Raw genomic sequence first — 14,074 nt, 5'->3', positions numbered from 1 at the left:
GGGCCTTCACTTCGGCCCACATTCATCCCCCCCAAAAAAAAGCTTCAGAGAAAGAGTGCACCAAGAAAACTCCTTTCCAAGTGCTGATCTCTAAGTTCATCCCACCTGGAGAGGTGAATTGACGCACCACGTGTCATTTGCTAATTATGCATTCAATCACGAGTTCATTCACGCAAACATATTAAGCATCAAGTATATGACAGGCCCTGTGCTAAATGCTGAGAACCCAACATAACACAGCACGTAAGGATTCCAGTGTCAGAAAGCCTGGGTTCAAGTTCTGCCTTACTGATTACTAGCTGTGTAATCTTGCGATATTATTTAGCCTCTCTGAGCCCTAGCATCCCCACCAACAAAATAGAGATAAGAGCATCAAACTCATGGGATTATTGTGAAAATAACAGTATCCTTTATTTGTATATTCATTCATTCCAGAAATATTTATAATTGAGCACTTACTATGAGCCAGGCGCCCTGCTACGTGTTGGGGATATATTGCCGAACAAGAAAGACAAGATCCCTAATTCTCAAGGACCTTACAGACTATAAGTAGGTAAACAAATAAATAAATAGGAAAATAAAGACAAGGTGATGTGTCAGGTGGAGGGTGAGGGTGCCTACTCTAGACTGGGTGTTCAGAAGAGGCTTCTCAGAATGGGTAACATTCGGGAAATACCTCATTGACAAGAAGAAATGAAGTCTGCAAAATTCTGGAGAGAGGGCATGTCAGGCAGAGGGAAGGGCAAGTGCAAAGGCCCTGAGGTAGGAGTAAGTTCAGTATATTCAAGGGACAAAAAGAAGAGCCCAGCCTAATGCCTGCTACATAGTGAGTGTCAATGTATGCAGGTATTTTTGTAATTATTAGAGCTGCCTGGAGGAGGGGCTGAACCAGATGAGCTCTTGAAGTACTGTCATCAGTCAGGAGAGGGATGGCTAAGAGAGTTGGCAGGAAGGTCAAAGAGGCCTGGGCTGCACAGTGTGAGAATCTCAGAGCCTTTCAAGGATTCCTTTCCTGAGATCACTTCTTCCCAAGCTGCTAGAGCCTGGTCTGTCTAAGCCATTGCTTTCCTGTCACTATCAGCATCTCATTATAAGTTTGAGGCCCGACATGCAAGTGCAGAGTTGCTGTACAAGGGCGACAAGGCAGGCCTTGAAAGTTGGCCCTTCTGGGTATCACCTGCTGCTGCCCGGGCTTTGGGGGAGGTGCAGGGAGGATCCTGAGGTCTGAGGTCTCACTTAGGAAAGGAGGGGGCATGCATGTGAACACACACCCGGCACCCGCAGCCTGCTTACTTGGGATGTTCCATGGGCACCTCAAACACAAGGTCGGGAGGGATTTCGAAGAGTTCAGGGTCACGGCCATCAGCCTGCAGGACCAGAGGCACCACATCGAAGCGGCCGTACTTGGGCTTCCAGCCCAGGTCGATGCACAGCTGAAAACAAGACAGGCCAAGTGAGTCTGGAGATCCAAGTCCCTTGACCCCTCTGGGCTCCACTGTCACCCACCAGAGCCAGATCTAGTACCTGGGTGAGCTCCACGCTGGCAGGGTCCCCTCTGATGGTACCATCAGGCATCTGGTAGCCGGCATACCGGATGAGCTGGGCGTTCCAGACCCGGAAGTCATGTTTCCCGTCGCTCCGCTGGGGGAACACGGTGATGGCCGACCTTCCCCAAGGTGAGGACAGTGCTGTTTACCACCCAGCTTCGGTGTGCGCTTCCAGCCATCCCCAACAGGTCCCCTGTCCCCTCCTATCTTCCCACTCCCCAGCCCTCTGCACCCGAGCTAACTGAACCAAACCCCTGCAGCTCTGAGACATGCCAACCTCTCGCTGGCCTCTGTGTAACCCGTCCACTTCCTGACATACCCTCTCCTTCCTTCTTCTTCCTGCAGCTCCTACCTTCCAGACCAGCCCAGGGACCACGTCCTCCAGGGAACCCTCCCCACCCCTCGGGCACGGTTAGCTGCCCAACCCTTTCCCTAGCTGCACCATAGTTCTCTTTGCAATTGAGTTAGTTGGACGCTTGTCTAGTGCAAGGCATAGGTTCATAGTGAGCTGGACCCTCGTCTAGGGTCCTAGTCACTTCCCACCCCCATGCCTAGCCCTGTGTTGGGTCCTCATCAGGTGGGCACTGAGTGTTTGCTGAAAGGAAAAATGAATGAAGGACCAAATGAGTTGACCTTGACCTCCTTGGCTAGGGGAAGGGGAAGGTAAGGCAGGAGTGGTTCTGATGGGCAGCCACTCCCCCACCTCTAAGAAAATCACCACATTGGCTGCAAAAACAACTTCTCATCTCCTCTAAAGTGGGGAGCCTTAACCTCGAAGAGTGGAGAAGTTGCTTCTTAAGGATCCCCCCCATCACCTCCAAATGGCTACAAGTCAGAAAGAAACCAAGGAAATGGGCCACTGACGAGGCACTAAGCTCACAGAGGCCGGCTCACTGCGAGGGCTCCCTGAAGAAGCCGAGTCTTTCTCCTTTCTTTCTCCCTAGTCTCTCCTGGAGCCCAGATGCCTCCCCTAAACTCATCTGCATCTCTTGGCTAAGCCTTGGGGACAGGGCGGGCCCCAGCATAGCCTCATAGCCTCAGGAAAAGCACACCCACCTGATGTTGCCGTTGTTGGTGGCATAACGCAGGTGTCTGCAGATGTGCTCGAACATCTCCTGGGCCGTGGAACAGCTCCGCGCGTCGAAGACCTGCGTGCACGCAGCCCACCCAGACCATGCCCGTCAAGGACCGTGAGGACAGAGGCCTTGGAGCTGATCTTAAAAGCTAAGCCACGGGGACTGAGGGAGTGGCCCCAAACCTCACGACCCGAACGCCTCGCTGAGGAGTGCATCCTCCTCTCTGCCCCTTCATCCTTCCTCTGCTCTCCTAGGGGAGCCCAGGAGCCCTCACTTGGAAGATCGTATCAAAACCCAACCCCCAAGAAAACCTGATTCTCAAGCACCATGAGTCAGGATTCCCACAGCCTAGTTGCTTTATACATGTTACCCATGGCCTCCAGAACATTTTATTACAGCCAAAGCTGGTTGCATTGGCATTTCTTATCTCTTTATCTGTCCAAGTACTTTCACTATTATCCAGCAATAAAACGTAAAGACAGCTGAGGAGGCTAGGATAAAGGAAATGTTTTCTAAAAGCCAAGAATTCAGTCAAGGTAAACAACCAGGGCCTCAGCAGTTAAAATAGCAAGGTCGTTTGGTTTCACGTTGGCGTTTAGTCTCTGAAATTTAACGCAAGAGAGAAAGATCGGCTAGAAATCCTGGTGCTGAGATCGGATTCTAGACTCTGGGGCGGTGGGGGTGGGTGGCTGTGAGCGCCCATCTCAAGCTCAGGGCCGGGGAGAGAGAACGCAGGGAGCCCCGGGGACGGCTCGGCGGGCTGCTGGGAGCCCCTGCTCAGGGCCCGCCGGGCTCCCAGCTTCCTCTCCTGCTAAGGGAGTCCACCTGCAGGTTGGACCACTGGATCCTCCCAATGCAGCGGGGGGCGTTGCGCCAGGCCTGCTTGGTGGCGAAGATGAGCTCATCTCCCGTCAGCTGGTAGGTTCCTGTTGTTTCTATCTCCTTTGTTACCGCTTCCACCCTGGCCAGATGTTCCTCTATTTTTGCCCTGGGGGACAGGAAGACATCAGGAAGATCAACAATGAGATGACCTTAAATGGAGACCGATTCAATCCACAGAAGCAGGAACTGAACTAGGACACCAGGAGGGCAAGATGTCTCTCAGGGAGACCGTCCCCTCCAGAGCCAGCTTCATGGGCATGTGACCAGGGCCTTGAGCTCAGAAGGGCTCCATGCTGGGTATAATGCTCTGCTGTCTTGAATTCTTAATCATCTGTGAACAGGAAGCCACGTTTTTATTTCCACACTGGGTCCCGCACATTACACAGCTGGTCCTGATCCCACCAGCACCCTTGTTGTTTCTAGGAGCGTTTTCTCGAATCATATTCATCTCAGCACGGAGTGCAGCGCTTCTCAGACACTTGCGAGAGCCGGAGCGGCATCCGGCAAACCGCAGCCCCATCTTGCCTCTCAGCCAGGGGAGCACCCGTCCACCTTCCCTTGGTTAAGAGATGAATCAGCCCCTCCCACAGCAGATCCTATGTACTGAGTACTCATTGTGAGCCAGGTACTGGGCAAAGCCACCCACAGTCAGGGTCCCACTGAGACTGCGAGGGAGGCATTTTTGTGTCCTTTTTATAGTCGGTGTATCTGGAAGGTTAAGTACTGGCCCGGGAACAGAAGTGTGGTAAAGAGGAAACTCGGGACTCAGACTCAGGTTGCCCTGATGCCAAGCCCAGGCTCTTAACCTTCTACCTTCCACACTGGGTGGGAGGGATTGCAAGCCCAGAGATGTGCAGGGACTGGCCACGCTTCCCTGGTCAGGCCCAGACGGGGACCTGCCCTCAGGACTCAGCCTGCAGGGCCCCAGGGCCGCTCAGGGAGGAGCCCTCCACGGTGTGGTCCAGCGTCACAGGCTGTCTACAGCGAGCTTTCTCAACCCCCGCGCCGCTCGGCCAGCTGTCCCTTGTGAGATTTCCAAACTGGCTTCTCCCCTCCCCTCCCAGCTTCAGAAATATCCCACAGGCAGGAAGGTTTTGACACACACACACACACACACACACACACACACACACACACACACACACACACACACACACACACACAGAGCAACCTTGAGATTTCCAATGGGCACCAAAGACATTTCAAGTTGCAACAAACAAAACTATTTAAGGAATGAACTCCTGATTAAGGAGACTGGACAACTCAAGACAAAATGGCCTTTCTGTGGATGAAGAGTGTCTTGACAGCTCTTCCCTGATTAAAGAAAAAAGCTCAAAGACAAAACACTCAGTGCTATTTATCTTCAAGGACACTCCTGGCATAAAGACCTGCTGGGTGAGGTTGAGGCTGCCCCACCGGCAGCCCTCCTTCCCCAAACAAAGCTTCTAGCAACATTCCCTGCTCTGCATCTGAGCATGAAAACAGTAGCGACCACCAGAACGCAGATGCTTCCAACATACCTGGTAGTGTTAACGTGGGACTATGTAAGAAAAGATTATTTTATGTTCTCACCCAATTCCTTTAGCGTTTTACATTTTACCACTGTTTTCCAATAGTCACATTTCGGAGGCACTAAAATGCTATGATGCCTATTAGTTCGGAAAAGAGGGAGTGGCTTTTGGCATCGGTGCACTGACTTTGGACAGAACATTCGGCGAGTTACAATTTCTAACTATACAATCCTTCACTCACGAAAGACGGAACCGGCCCAGCTGTCCATGCCTTTGGCTGCTAGTGTAATTGTAGGGATGGGCTGCCACCTGTCACTCACACCCGCAGGACCTCTTGGGGGGTCCAAGCCATGGATTTGTGATTGTGAAAAGTGGAACTTTTTCCCTCTGTGAAAAGTAAATGGGTTTTCAACAGCCAGCAAGAGCAGCCCTGTAGCTTCCTGGGGCTATAATACCCACCCAACTCCCTTCCATACAGCAGCAGGAACCCCCAGGTCCAGCATGGAGTCAGAACCTTTAAAGTCAAAGAGCTGGAGGCTAGAACATTGAGGTTGAAAGCAGGGGCTCTGGCCCAAACTGCTTGGGCTCAAATCCCAGCTCTGGAACTTCAGAACGTGTGACTTTGAGCAAGTTACATCTCCTCCACAGGCTTTGGTTTCCTTATCTGTACAGTGTGGGGAGGATAATAATGGTACCAGTCCCATAGAGTCATGGTGAGCCTTACATAAGGCAGAGCCCAGAACATACCTAGCGCTCAGTAAATGTCAGCTTCAATACAGTGGTCCAGTGAAGCCCATTAAGAAAATTCCTTGACCCTGAAAAGCTCATAAGTCAACAACCGAGTTGAAAGCTTAAGGACCTTGGACCTCCTAGTGACAAAGCACTTCTGCAGAGGTTCTATTTATACAGCACACAGAGCAGCAAACCCCTGACGGGGTTCTCGGTCCTGCTGTACATTAGAATTGCCTTGGGAGCTTTTAAAGAACATGGGTATCCGCTCCCTCCACACTTCCCGAGAAGCTGATGCCCCCAGCCCAGGGGACCCTGGCACCAGTATTTTGCAAAGTCCTTAACGGCGACCACTGTGCAGCCAGGGTAGTGGATCACAGCCCCAGAAGTTAAGGGTCTCTTTCATAGACTCAAGGCCCCTTCCAGCTCAGACACTGCAGGTCAGAACAGAGGGGACGTGGCATCGCCAGGAGCCACTCTTTCTGCCATGGGGAGGGGGTGTCCCAGGTTACTTCTGTGGCTCACTTCGTGCAGTAAAGTGCCACGTGGGGCTGCACCATAAAAGCCACACTCCCCTCGCAGCCCATAAAACAGCAAATCCATTCCCTTGGCCATTCTGCCTTACAATCCCTTTGTGCATTTTTATTTTAAAGATATAAAAGGACCTAAATTAATAGCCATATATTTTATGAAACTCAGCAATATAGATCCCCACAGAGTGCAGTGCAAAGAGCTCTCTCCAAGTCAGGTGGCCTAAATTCTAGCTGGGACTGAACTCTAGCTGTCGCTGGGCTTCCTGGCTCACACTTGCAGGTGGAGGGCTTGGCTAGGTGGTCTCTGAGGTCCTTTCTATCTTAAACATTTCATAGTAAAAGGTTTTGTATATCAGCTCATTACTTTGTGCCAGGACGCTGTTCCAAACTTATTTAATCCTCGCAACAATCTTATGAGCCAGGTTTTATCACGACCCTGCTTTGACCTGTGAGGAAATTGAGGCATATGGAGGGTAAATAGATTTCCCAAGGATACAGGACCAGTTACTGGTGGAGAAGGATTCAAACTCAAACGTTTAGATACCCAACCCACACTTTCAACCATTACTGCCATGCCTCTTTGTCTTATGGTTTTGAGAACGTGTCCAGGGTCTTTCCCCTGAAAAACTATGTTTTAGCCCTCGGTCCATTGCAAACCTGGGAAGGAAAGGGGTCTGGGGTCCGAGGGAAAGGGCAGGAGACAGGAGAGGCAGCGATGCTGCAGGAAGCGAGACTTACTCTTTGAAGGAGCCATAATACTGGTTGACAAATTCAATAGCTTGAGGTAGAAGCTCGTCAGGGAGGGTAGGCTTGTCCCTGGGTCCTATGGTCAAACTTTTGGGGTTCATGATGGCTCCCAGGCAAGACCTGGACTTGCAAGCGAGATCCTGGAAAGAGAGAGGTGACGGTGAGGCTGGCTGCCTGGCCCCTCAGCACAGGCGTTGATGGTCATCCTCCTCCAGGGCCAGCTGTCCTGGCCACCTCCTTCCAGTCTGGCTGCTCCAGTTCCCTGCCACCCCTCTCCACCTCTGTGGCACCTCCTCCTTGGGGTCTACCAGGCTTTCCCCTGACTCATATCTCCTCTCCTCTACTGGCTGAACCCCAGTGGCTATGGGCTGGGCTGCTCCCACCACCCTGGGCTCAGTCTCTGGCCCTGCCCCCAAGCCAGCCCCAGACCCAAAGTCAACAGCTCGATCCCTGGGAAGATCTCGACTACCTTCTCATTTAAAGAGGCTGATATGACTCCTGGGGACAAACTATTGCTGTCCAGCCAAAATGAATTGAGAAGGTGCAAATCCCAAAGCCAGGGGATGGCACAGAAAAAATATTGAAAGAAAATACACCCAAAGGTTAACAGCGGTCATTTCTGGAAGATGTGGGAAATGACCCTGCTTTCATGGCCTTGAAATTTTCAATTCTTTCCCACTTTACAGTCACAGAATACATTCTAAAGTTAGAATAAGAAACTTAGGAGATAATAAGTAGTCCAACTACTCACTGGAGGCTTGAACCCCTTTCCCACCTCCCTATCAAATAGCACTTGAATCCTTCTAGCGACAGGGAGCTCACTACGGGACTAGACTGGATAGTTCAGTCCAGCTTTGGACAGTTCTGGTAGAAAATTCTCCCTAATACAATGCTGAAATCTGTCTCTCTGAGAAAGAAATAATTTGTTCCTGTAATTGCTTATCTCACCTTCTGGATTATCCATCACCCATCGGGGAGTTAACAGGGAGTTAGCATCATACACTTCCCACTGTAATTTGTGAGAAACAAGCGTCTCTGTTCCCAGTACCCTTTGCCCAAGCTGATGCGTGTCTGGTTTGCCCAAGGGGACATCTGTTTGATCCATTAAGGGCCTTGACGGCTTCGCTGACTTGGGACAAAAGTGGTTCTCCCAGAAGCCCCAGACTTCTCACCCCTTTGGCCTTGTGGTGAAGTGTGTCTTGGAAAGTCATCCCGCTGCCCCAGTTTTTGATCCTCAGGTGCCGTGGGCAGGCCGATGGGGGTGCAGCCGGCTTGACCAGGGATTCTGGAGACTGCTAAGAGGGAGCAAAACAACAGGGATTTCCAAATGCCTCCAACCCCAGGACTCCATGGGTCTTTCCCAGGCCCTAGGCCCTGCTTGGGCTCTGGGTGGCTGAGCCGCGGTGGGTGGGTACACAGGTCCCAGTGTCGGTCCACGTCCCTCCTCCCTTTCCGGCAGCCTGGCCACCTGGGCCAGCGACTGCTAAGAGCTCCAGGTGCCTGGGCCACTGGCCAGGCTTCTCTCCTCATCCAAGAGCCTGCCAAATGCTCCCTCGGGGGCACTGCAACAGGAGGGACTAAGGTTAGACGTGACAGAGATTACTGTCACAGCCGCTGCTCCTGAGAACAGAAATCAGGACAGGGAGAATGTATCACTGCCTTCCCTGAAGGCATTTAGGAATATGAAAGCCAGTTCTCTGCCCACCTCTCTGGAACACTGAGGGCCAAAGCACTTAGGGAAGGTGGAACCAGTGGGCTAGGGGCGGGGGCTGGGGCTGGGGCTGGAGGCTCAGCTGCTGAGTTCAGGATTATTTCTGAGCATCTCACTCTGGCCCCATGAGTGGTCTGCCCTCTCCCAGGCCTGCCAACCCACACAGGCAAGTCACCCAGGTGCCTGCACACCTGGGGGGCCACCACTCCCGGTCACCATGGTTCATCCCGCTCTCCCAAAGCTCTTCCTCGTCCCCACCTGTGTCCCCGGGTCTCTACTCACTGCCCCAGACCTCAGCTTCCACCAGGCTGCTGTGCCTGGGCGAGCGGGGAAGGGGCTTCCCACACCCGAGTGACTCACTGACCTTTGCTGTCCCCATGAGGGGCTGGGGAGACTCATTCCAGTGCTTGCCAAGGTTGTGACATTTGGGGTCATCCTGTGTCACTGGACTGCAAAAGGAAACAGCTATCATGAGATGGAGTATCTGAAGGCAGAGACGGATCTTAGAGCTCCCTCTGCCAGCCCCTCATTGGGGGTGGTGGTGAGGTCTAGAGGATGGGAGTGAACGTCAGCGTTTCCAGTCCATGTGGTGAGGGAGGCAGCTGGCCCATCCAGTCTCTGCACCATCACCACCCTCCCTCCTCCTTTTCTTCCCTTGCCTGCCCCCTACAAAGCCAAAAAGTCAGGAGGGGAGCTGAACCAAAGTGAACGGCCCAAAGGGTGACCCACAGAAGCTCTGCGAAGATGCCCCCTTCCAAAGCCGAGTACAAACATGGTATAGGGCTAAGCTGGCAGAGAATGGCTCCTTCAACCCTGTCCTCCCAGGCCAGCAGTACTGTCCACCAGCCACTCCCTCTTTGGGACTTAACACTTTTTTATTTAAAGCACTTGATTTATCTTGGTTTGTCTATTTATTCTAAATTTTTATTATGGAAAATGTTAAACATACACAATTAGAGACAAGAGTGTAATCAACCCCCATGAGCCTTTCACCCAGATTCAACCCAATCGAACAATTATCAACCCACGGTCACTTTTATTTCAACGTTACTCTCCCAGCCCCCACTCTCATTTTAAAGCAAGTCTGAGACCTCACGTCATGCCTAAATATCTCAGTATTTCTGGAAGAGAAGAACGCTTTTTAAAAATATATTGGTCTATTTGTTTGACAACAACAGATTAAAAGAATCCAGCCTATCCTTTGAAGAAGAAGAAGCCCTAATAGTCTGAAGTCATTCAGAAACCATTGGTTCTGGTTTGGGATTTCAGGTTCGCTCTCCCAGTAAATGCTACAGAGAACAGAAGACACGTGGGCATCCATCCAAGAGTCACACCCCACACATGCCTCCTCCTGGGGCATCTCAGTAAGAAAGCTTCTTGGGTCCCATGTTCTTTGCAGTATTTTCTGGGGTAGGTACACATCCAAAGGGAAAGGCGGTTAGAGAGTCCTACAAAGGTTGCTCATTTTCCACCTTACACACACCTGTGATGTCGGAAAATAACAAATAAGTGTGTGTTGCTTTTGTTATTGGAAAAAGTAATGACCATTTATATTCGTATTATATAATTAACTACATACGTTATATAGTTGCCTTATATGATTTATAACTATAAAGAGATTGTGTCTCTTTAAGAGAAAGTAACTATGTATCAGAAAGCAACTTCTATCTGAATCAAGTGATTCAGCGGCCCTGTAAAACACCCTGCATGTGACTGGCCGTCATCACCCCTCTGGTCTGGTCTGGTGTGCCCCACCAGAGAAAAGCCAACATAGGGTCATCTGGACATTCAGAGCAGGTAAGCCATGGCTGAGCAGTCATCATGGGGCTGCCTAAGGGGGAAGATGCTTTGAGGCTGGGGTCCTCAGGGAGGCAATGCTTTACTGCCCTTCTCAATCTTTTACCATCACCCTTCACCCCCAAGCCCCACCATTCTTATTCATGTTTCCTCTCATTTGCTTCTGGCCATAGAACTGGAGAATTTGAGAAGCTTACCAGTCCACAGTAACTTTTAGATTGAGAAACAATGTCTTTGTTCACTTAGCGTAACTATTGCTCCCAGATATTAAAAAGCTATCTAAAAATCCACTCTACAGATGGGCCATAGTGAGCCTGACCCCACCGCTTAGGGCTGGATATTTAGATTGTGTCCAGTTTCTCCAGTATTATAAATAATGCCTCAAACCGTATACATGGTCTGATGCCGGCTCCGTGCGTGCGTGCATGCGTGCGTGTGTGTGTGTGTGTGTGTGTGTTCAAAAGCATAGGAAAACACCTGGGGGAAATGCTAGCAGATATTAACAGTGACTAGCATTAATTGATAAGATCACAGATGATTTGAATTTTCTTTATCTTTGTCTGCATTTTCCAACTTTTTTTCAGTGACCATGAATTCCTTTCATAATTGGGAAAATTTTTTCAATTTGAAAAAATGAACGCAAAGCTATGCACACAGTCCTCTCTCCCCTAGTGATTTCTTTGGGTTAGCTGCTGGAAGATAGGGTGCCCAGAAGCCCGGTGAGCATTTTAAGGTTCTGGCCAAATTATTGCATTGCCAAATTATGACATCATCCATCCAGACACGTGCAATTTGGCTAAACCCACAGTTGTGCTTGGTCCTGCTTGGTCCTCCACGGCAACAGGGACCCTTAAGGACCTGCCATCAAAAGGAGAGCTGGAGCGTGGCTCTTGCTGAGAGCCAGCACTGTCCACAAGCGCTTGAGGGAGAGGACGCTGAGGTCAGAGCTGCAGTCCGTGGCTCGTTTGGGGACTGATTCCCCTGCTGTTCGCACTCCGCCACATACTCCCACCTCTCCATACACCACGGGTCGGGGGGCAAGGAGGCGCTCTGGAAAATGGATCTTATCTGTAAATCAAGAACCTCTTTGCTCTCTTAACCCTATCTATCCTAAAGGGTGTTGCAGCCCCAGGGCTGAAAAATCCAGAAAGCTCCCAAGTGCTGAAACGTCCACAGTTCCTACTCCAGCCCGTACAGGCGCCTCTGAGGGGTGCATGTGGGGCTTCTCTGGGTCTTTGTGGCTACTGAGTTGCAACCCCTTAAGCGTTCTAAACCAGGAAAACCCTTTAAGTAAATCCTCATCGGAATCCTACAGAGAGAACATTCCAATCCTCATATTTCCCCCGGAAACCCGAGGCTCAGAGAGGGGCAGTGCGCGCCGGGGTTCGAGCCGGGGCCCCGCGCGGTGCCGCCCGCCTCCCTCCCAGGGCGGATCCCGGCCCGGCGCAGTACCTGGCTCGGCGGGGGCGGCAGGCTGGCTGCGGCCGGAGGATCCTGCGAAGGAGCCGGCAGAGTCGGGGCCGGGCAGCCTCGCACGCCGCGCCCAGCCCCTCGCGCATGGCCCCGGCGTGGGCGCAGCTCGGAGGGCGCCCTGCGCCCTGCCGCGCGGCCCCTTTATCGCCGCCGGACCAAGCAGCCCCCTCCCCGGGGCGGAGCGAGCCAGAGAAGCGGCCCAACTCGGCTTCACCCCGAGGCTGGACCCCGGCCAGAGTGTCCGCTCCGCAGGCGGCCGCCGCGTCCCGCGCCTCCGCTCCAGCTGGCGTCCGCAGCGAAGTCTGTCTTCTGGATGCCACTGGACTTTCTCTGGGCTGAGACCCCGGGGCAGGTATGGCCGGCCTTGGGTTTGTTATTCCCCATGAAAAAACAGTAATGTTCATAATAATAACTCCTACTGTACAGTGCTTTATGGTTTATGAAGCAAGCTCTCCTGTCATTTCATCTACCCCTTACTAACTCCAGTCGAGAAGGCACTTCGATATTGTTATCCCCACTTGACCGAGAAGGACCCAGACAGAGGTCCAGAGAAGTCAAGGATCTTGCTTGAGACCACACAGCAGCCCCAGGGCCACAGCCCAAGCTCTCTCACCTGACAGGGATGCCCTAGGAAGTGCTATTTCTTTCCTGCATGTTCAGTGCAATTCCAGGAAAGAAGCCCCAAGAAAGGTCGCAGCTGGGGGGTGACTTTCAGTGGGAGACCGGGTGGCTGGGCAGTTGGACCAGGAGCCCCCTCAGGTCCCTTCAGGCTCCTGGTCCGTATTACTTGGAAGGCATAGGGCCACTGACCTTGCTCCATCTGTACATTGCTTCTTACACTGGGAGCAGGGTAACTCCTAGGGTCCAGATGGGGACAGGGCAGCAGCCCTGACCCCAGAGTACAAGGAGCCCTCCTGCACATACTCCAGCATATTTAATCCTAAACCCAAATTAACGTGGAATGAAAGAGGGTACATATTTATTCTGAGCCAACTGCAACCCAGCTTGACTTTGTCCCAAATTCCATTTACCTTCACCTAGCTGTTCCCAACATTTCCCTTTGTCTGTAAAACACAGACACATGCCCCGTGTTCACTTCCTAATCATTTGTTTACACAAAATATGGAACCATTACTCCCATATAAAGTTCTTGGTCTTATTACACCTGAATGGATTTTAAAATTACTGTTCAAGATCAAAACATATTAATTGGCTCCCACTGCTTTCAGGATAAAATCCCCTTTGTGCTGCTGCTTCCTCTTCCAGTAACATCCTCCCCCCACCACCCCATCCCACTGTGGGTGCAGTCCAGCTGGGCCTACCTCCTCTCTAAAGCCCTCTCCCCACCCCTGCTCCCCCCCTACACACACTACAGCCAGGCCAGGCCCCCTGCAGCATCCCCAGAATAGATCCCAGTGCCCCCAAATTCTCCTGTAAACTCCTGTCTACCTCTCTGTACCACCCCAACCTCACTCCCAATTTTTGTGTATTCCTCCCCAAACCAGTGAGGAAGGTATCATTTCCCCATTCCCTCCCTGACAGGGGGACCTGGATCTCTTTTCTCTGTACCTTTCTCAGCCCAGCACACAGCAGGCCCTCAGAGAGAGTCCATAGAGTGTAGAGGTTATGAGTTTAGACTTGGTTCAAACCTCAGCTCTACCACTTTCCAGATGTTGACCTCGAGTAAGTCACTCAACCTTGTAAAATAAGGCTAATAACAGTTCCTGCCTCATTACTGACACAGTAATAAGAACTTTATAAACATTATCTGTTCTTTATAGCTGCTGTTTATGCAATGAATAAGTGGATCGATTTATTATTTACTTAATTGATAATAGAAGGGCTTCACCGACAGCCCCATGACCCCCAGCACAGTGCCAGAGGAGTGGCCCTCAGCAAATCATTGTTAATGGGCTGGAACATGCCTAGGACTAAACGCAGGGCAGCCAGTGTAGTGGTCATCAGTCAGGCTGCCCGGGTTTGACTCCTGGCTCTGTCATTTGCTAACTGTGAGATCTCAAAAATTACTTAAACTTTCTAGCCTTCAGCGTCCTCATTGCTACAGTAG

At 51.4% G+C, this 14,074-nt stretch overlaps 1 protein-coding gene across 1 annotated transcript in view; it reads right to left on the bottom strand.

Moving 5' to 3' along the window:
• Positions 1-12,108, bottom strand: part of NOS2 (nitric oxide synthase 2) — a 31,670-nt gene extending 19,562 nt beyond the window's left edge. Inside the window, exons 1-8 of the mRNA XM_060134150.1 lie at positions 11,986-12,108; positions 9,101-9,185; positions 8,198-8,320; positions 7,017-7,165; positions 3,449-3,611; positions 2,604-2,695; positions 1,525-1,666; positions 1,294-1,433 (exon numbers count right to left, since the gene is read on the bottom strand). Of these exons, the coding sequence (XP_059990133.1) occupies positions 1,294-1,433; positions 1,525-1,666; positions 2,604-2,695; positions 3,449-3,611; positions 7,017-7,165; positions 8,198-8,320; positions 9,101-9,185; positions 11,986-12,092 (1,001 nt within the window). The 5' untranslated portion in view covers positions 12,093-12,108. The remainder of the gene's footprint in view (positions 1-1,293; positions 1,434-1,524; positions 1,667-2,603; positions 2,696-3,448; positions 3,612-7,016; positions 7,166-8,197; positions 8,321-9,100; positions 9,186-11,985) is intronic.
• Between the last annotated feature and the right edge of the window lie 1,966 nt (positions 12,109-14,074).

Source organism: Lagenorhynchus albirostris, chromosome 20 (assembly GCF_949774975.1).
Source record: "Lagenorhynchus albirostris chromosome 20, mLagAlb1.1, whole genome shotgun sequence".
NCBI lineage: Eukaryota > Metazoa > Chordata > Mammalia > Artiodactyla > Delphinidae > Lagenorhynchus > Lagenorhynchus albirostris.
The sequence above is the reverse complement of the archived record's forward strand: the minus strand, read 5'-3'. Positions and strand labels throughout refer to the sequence as shown.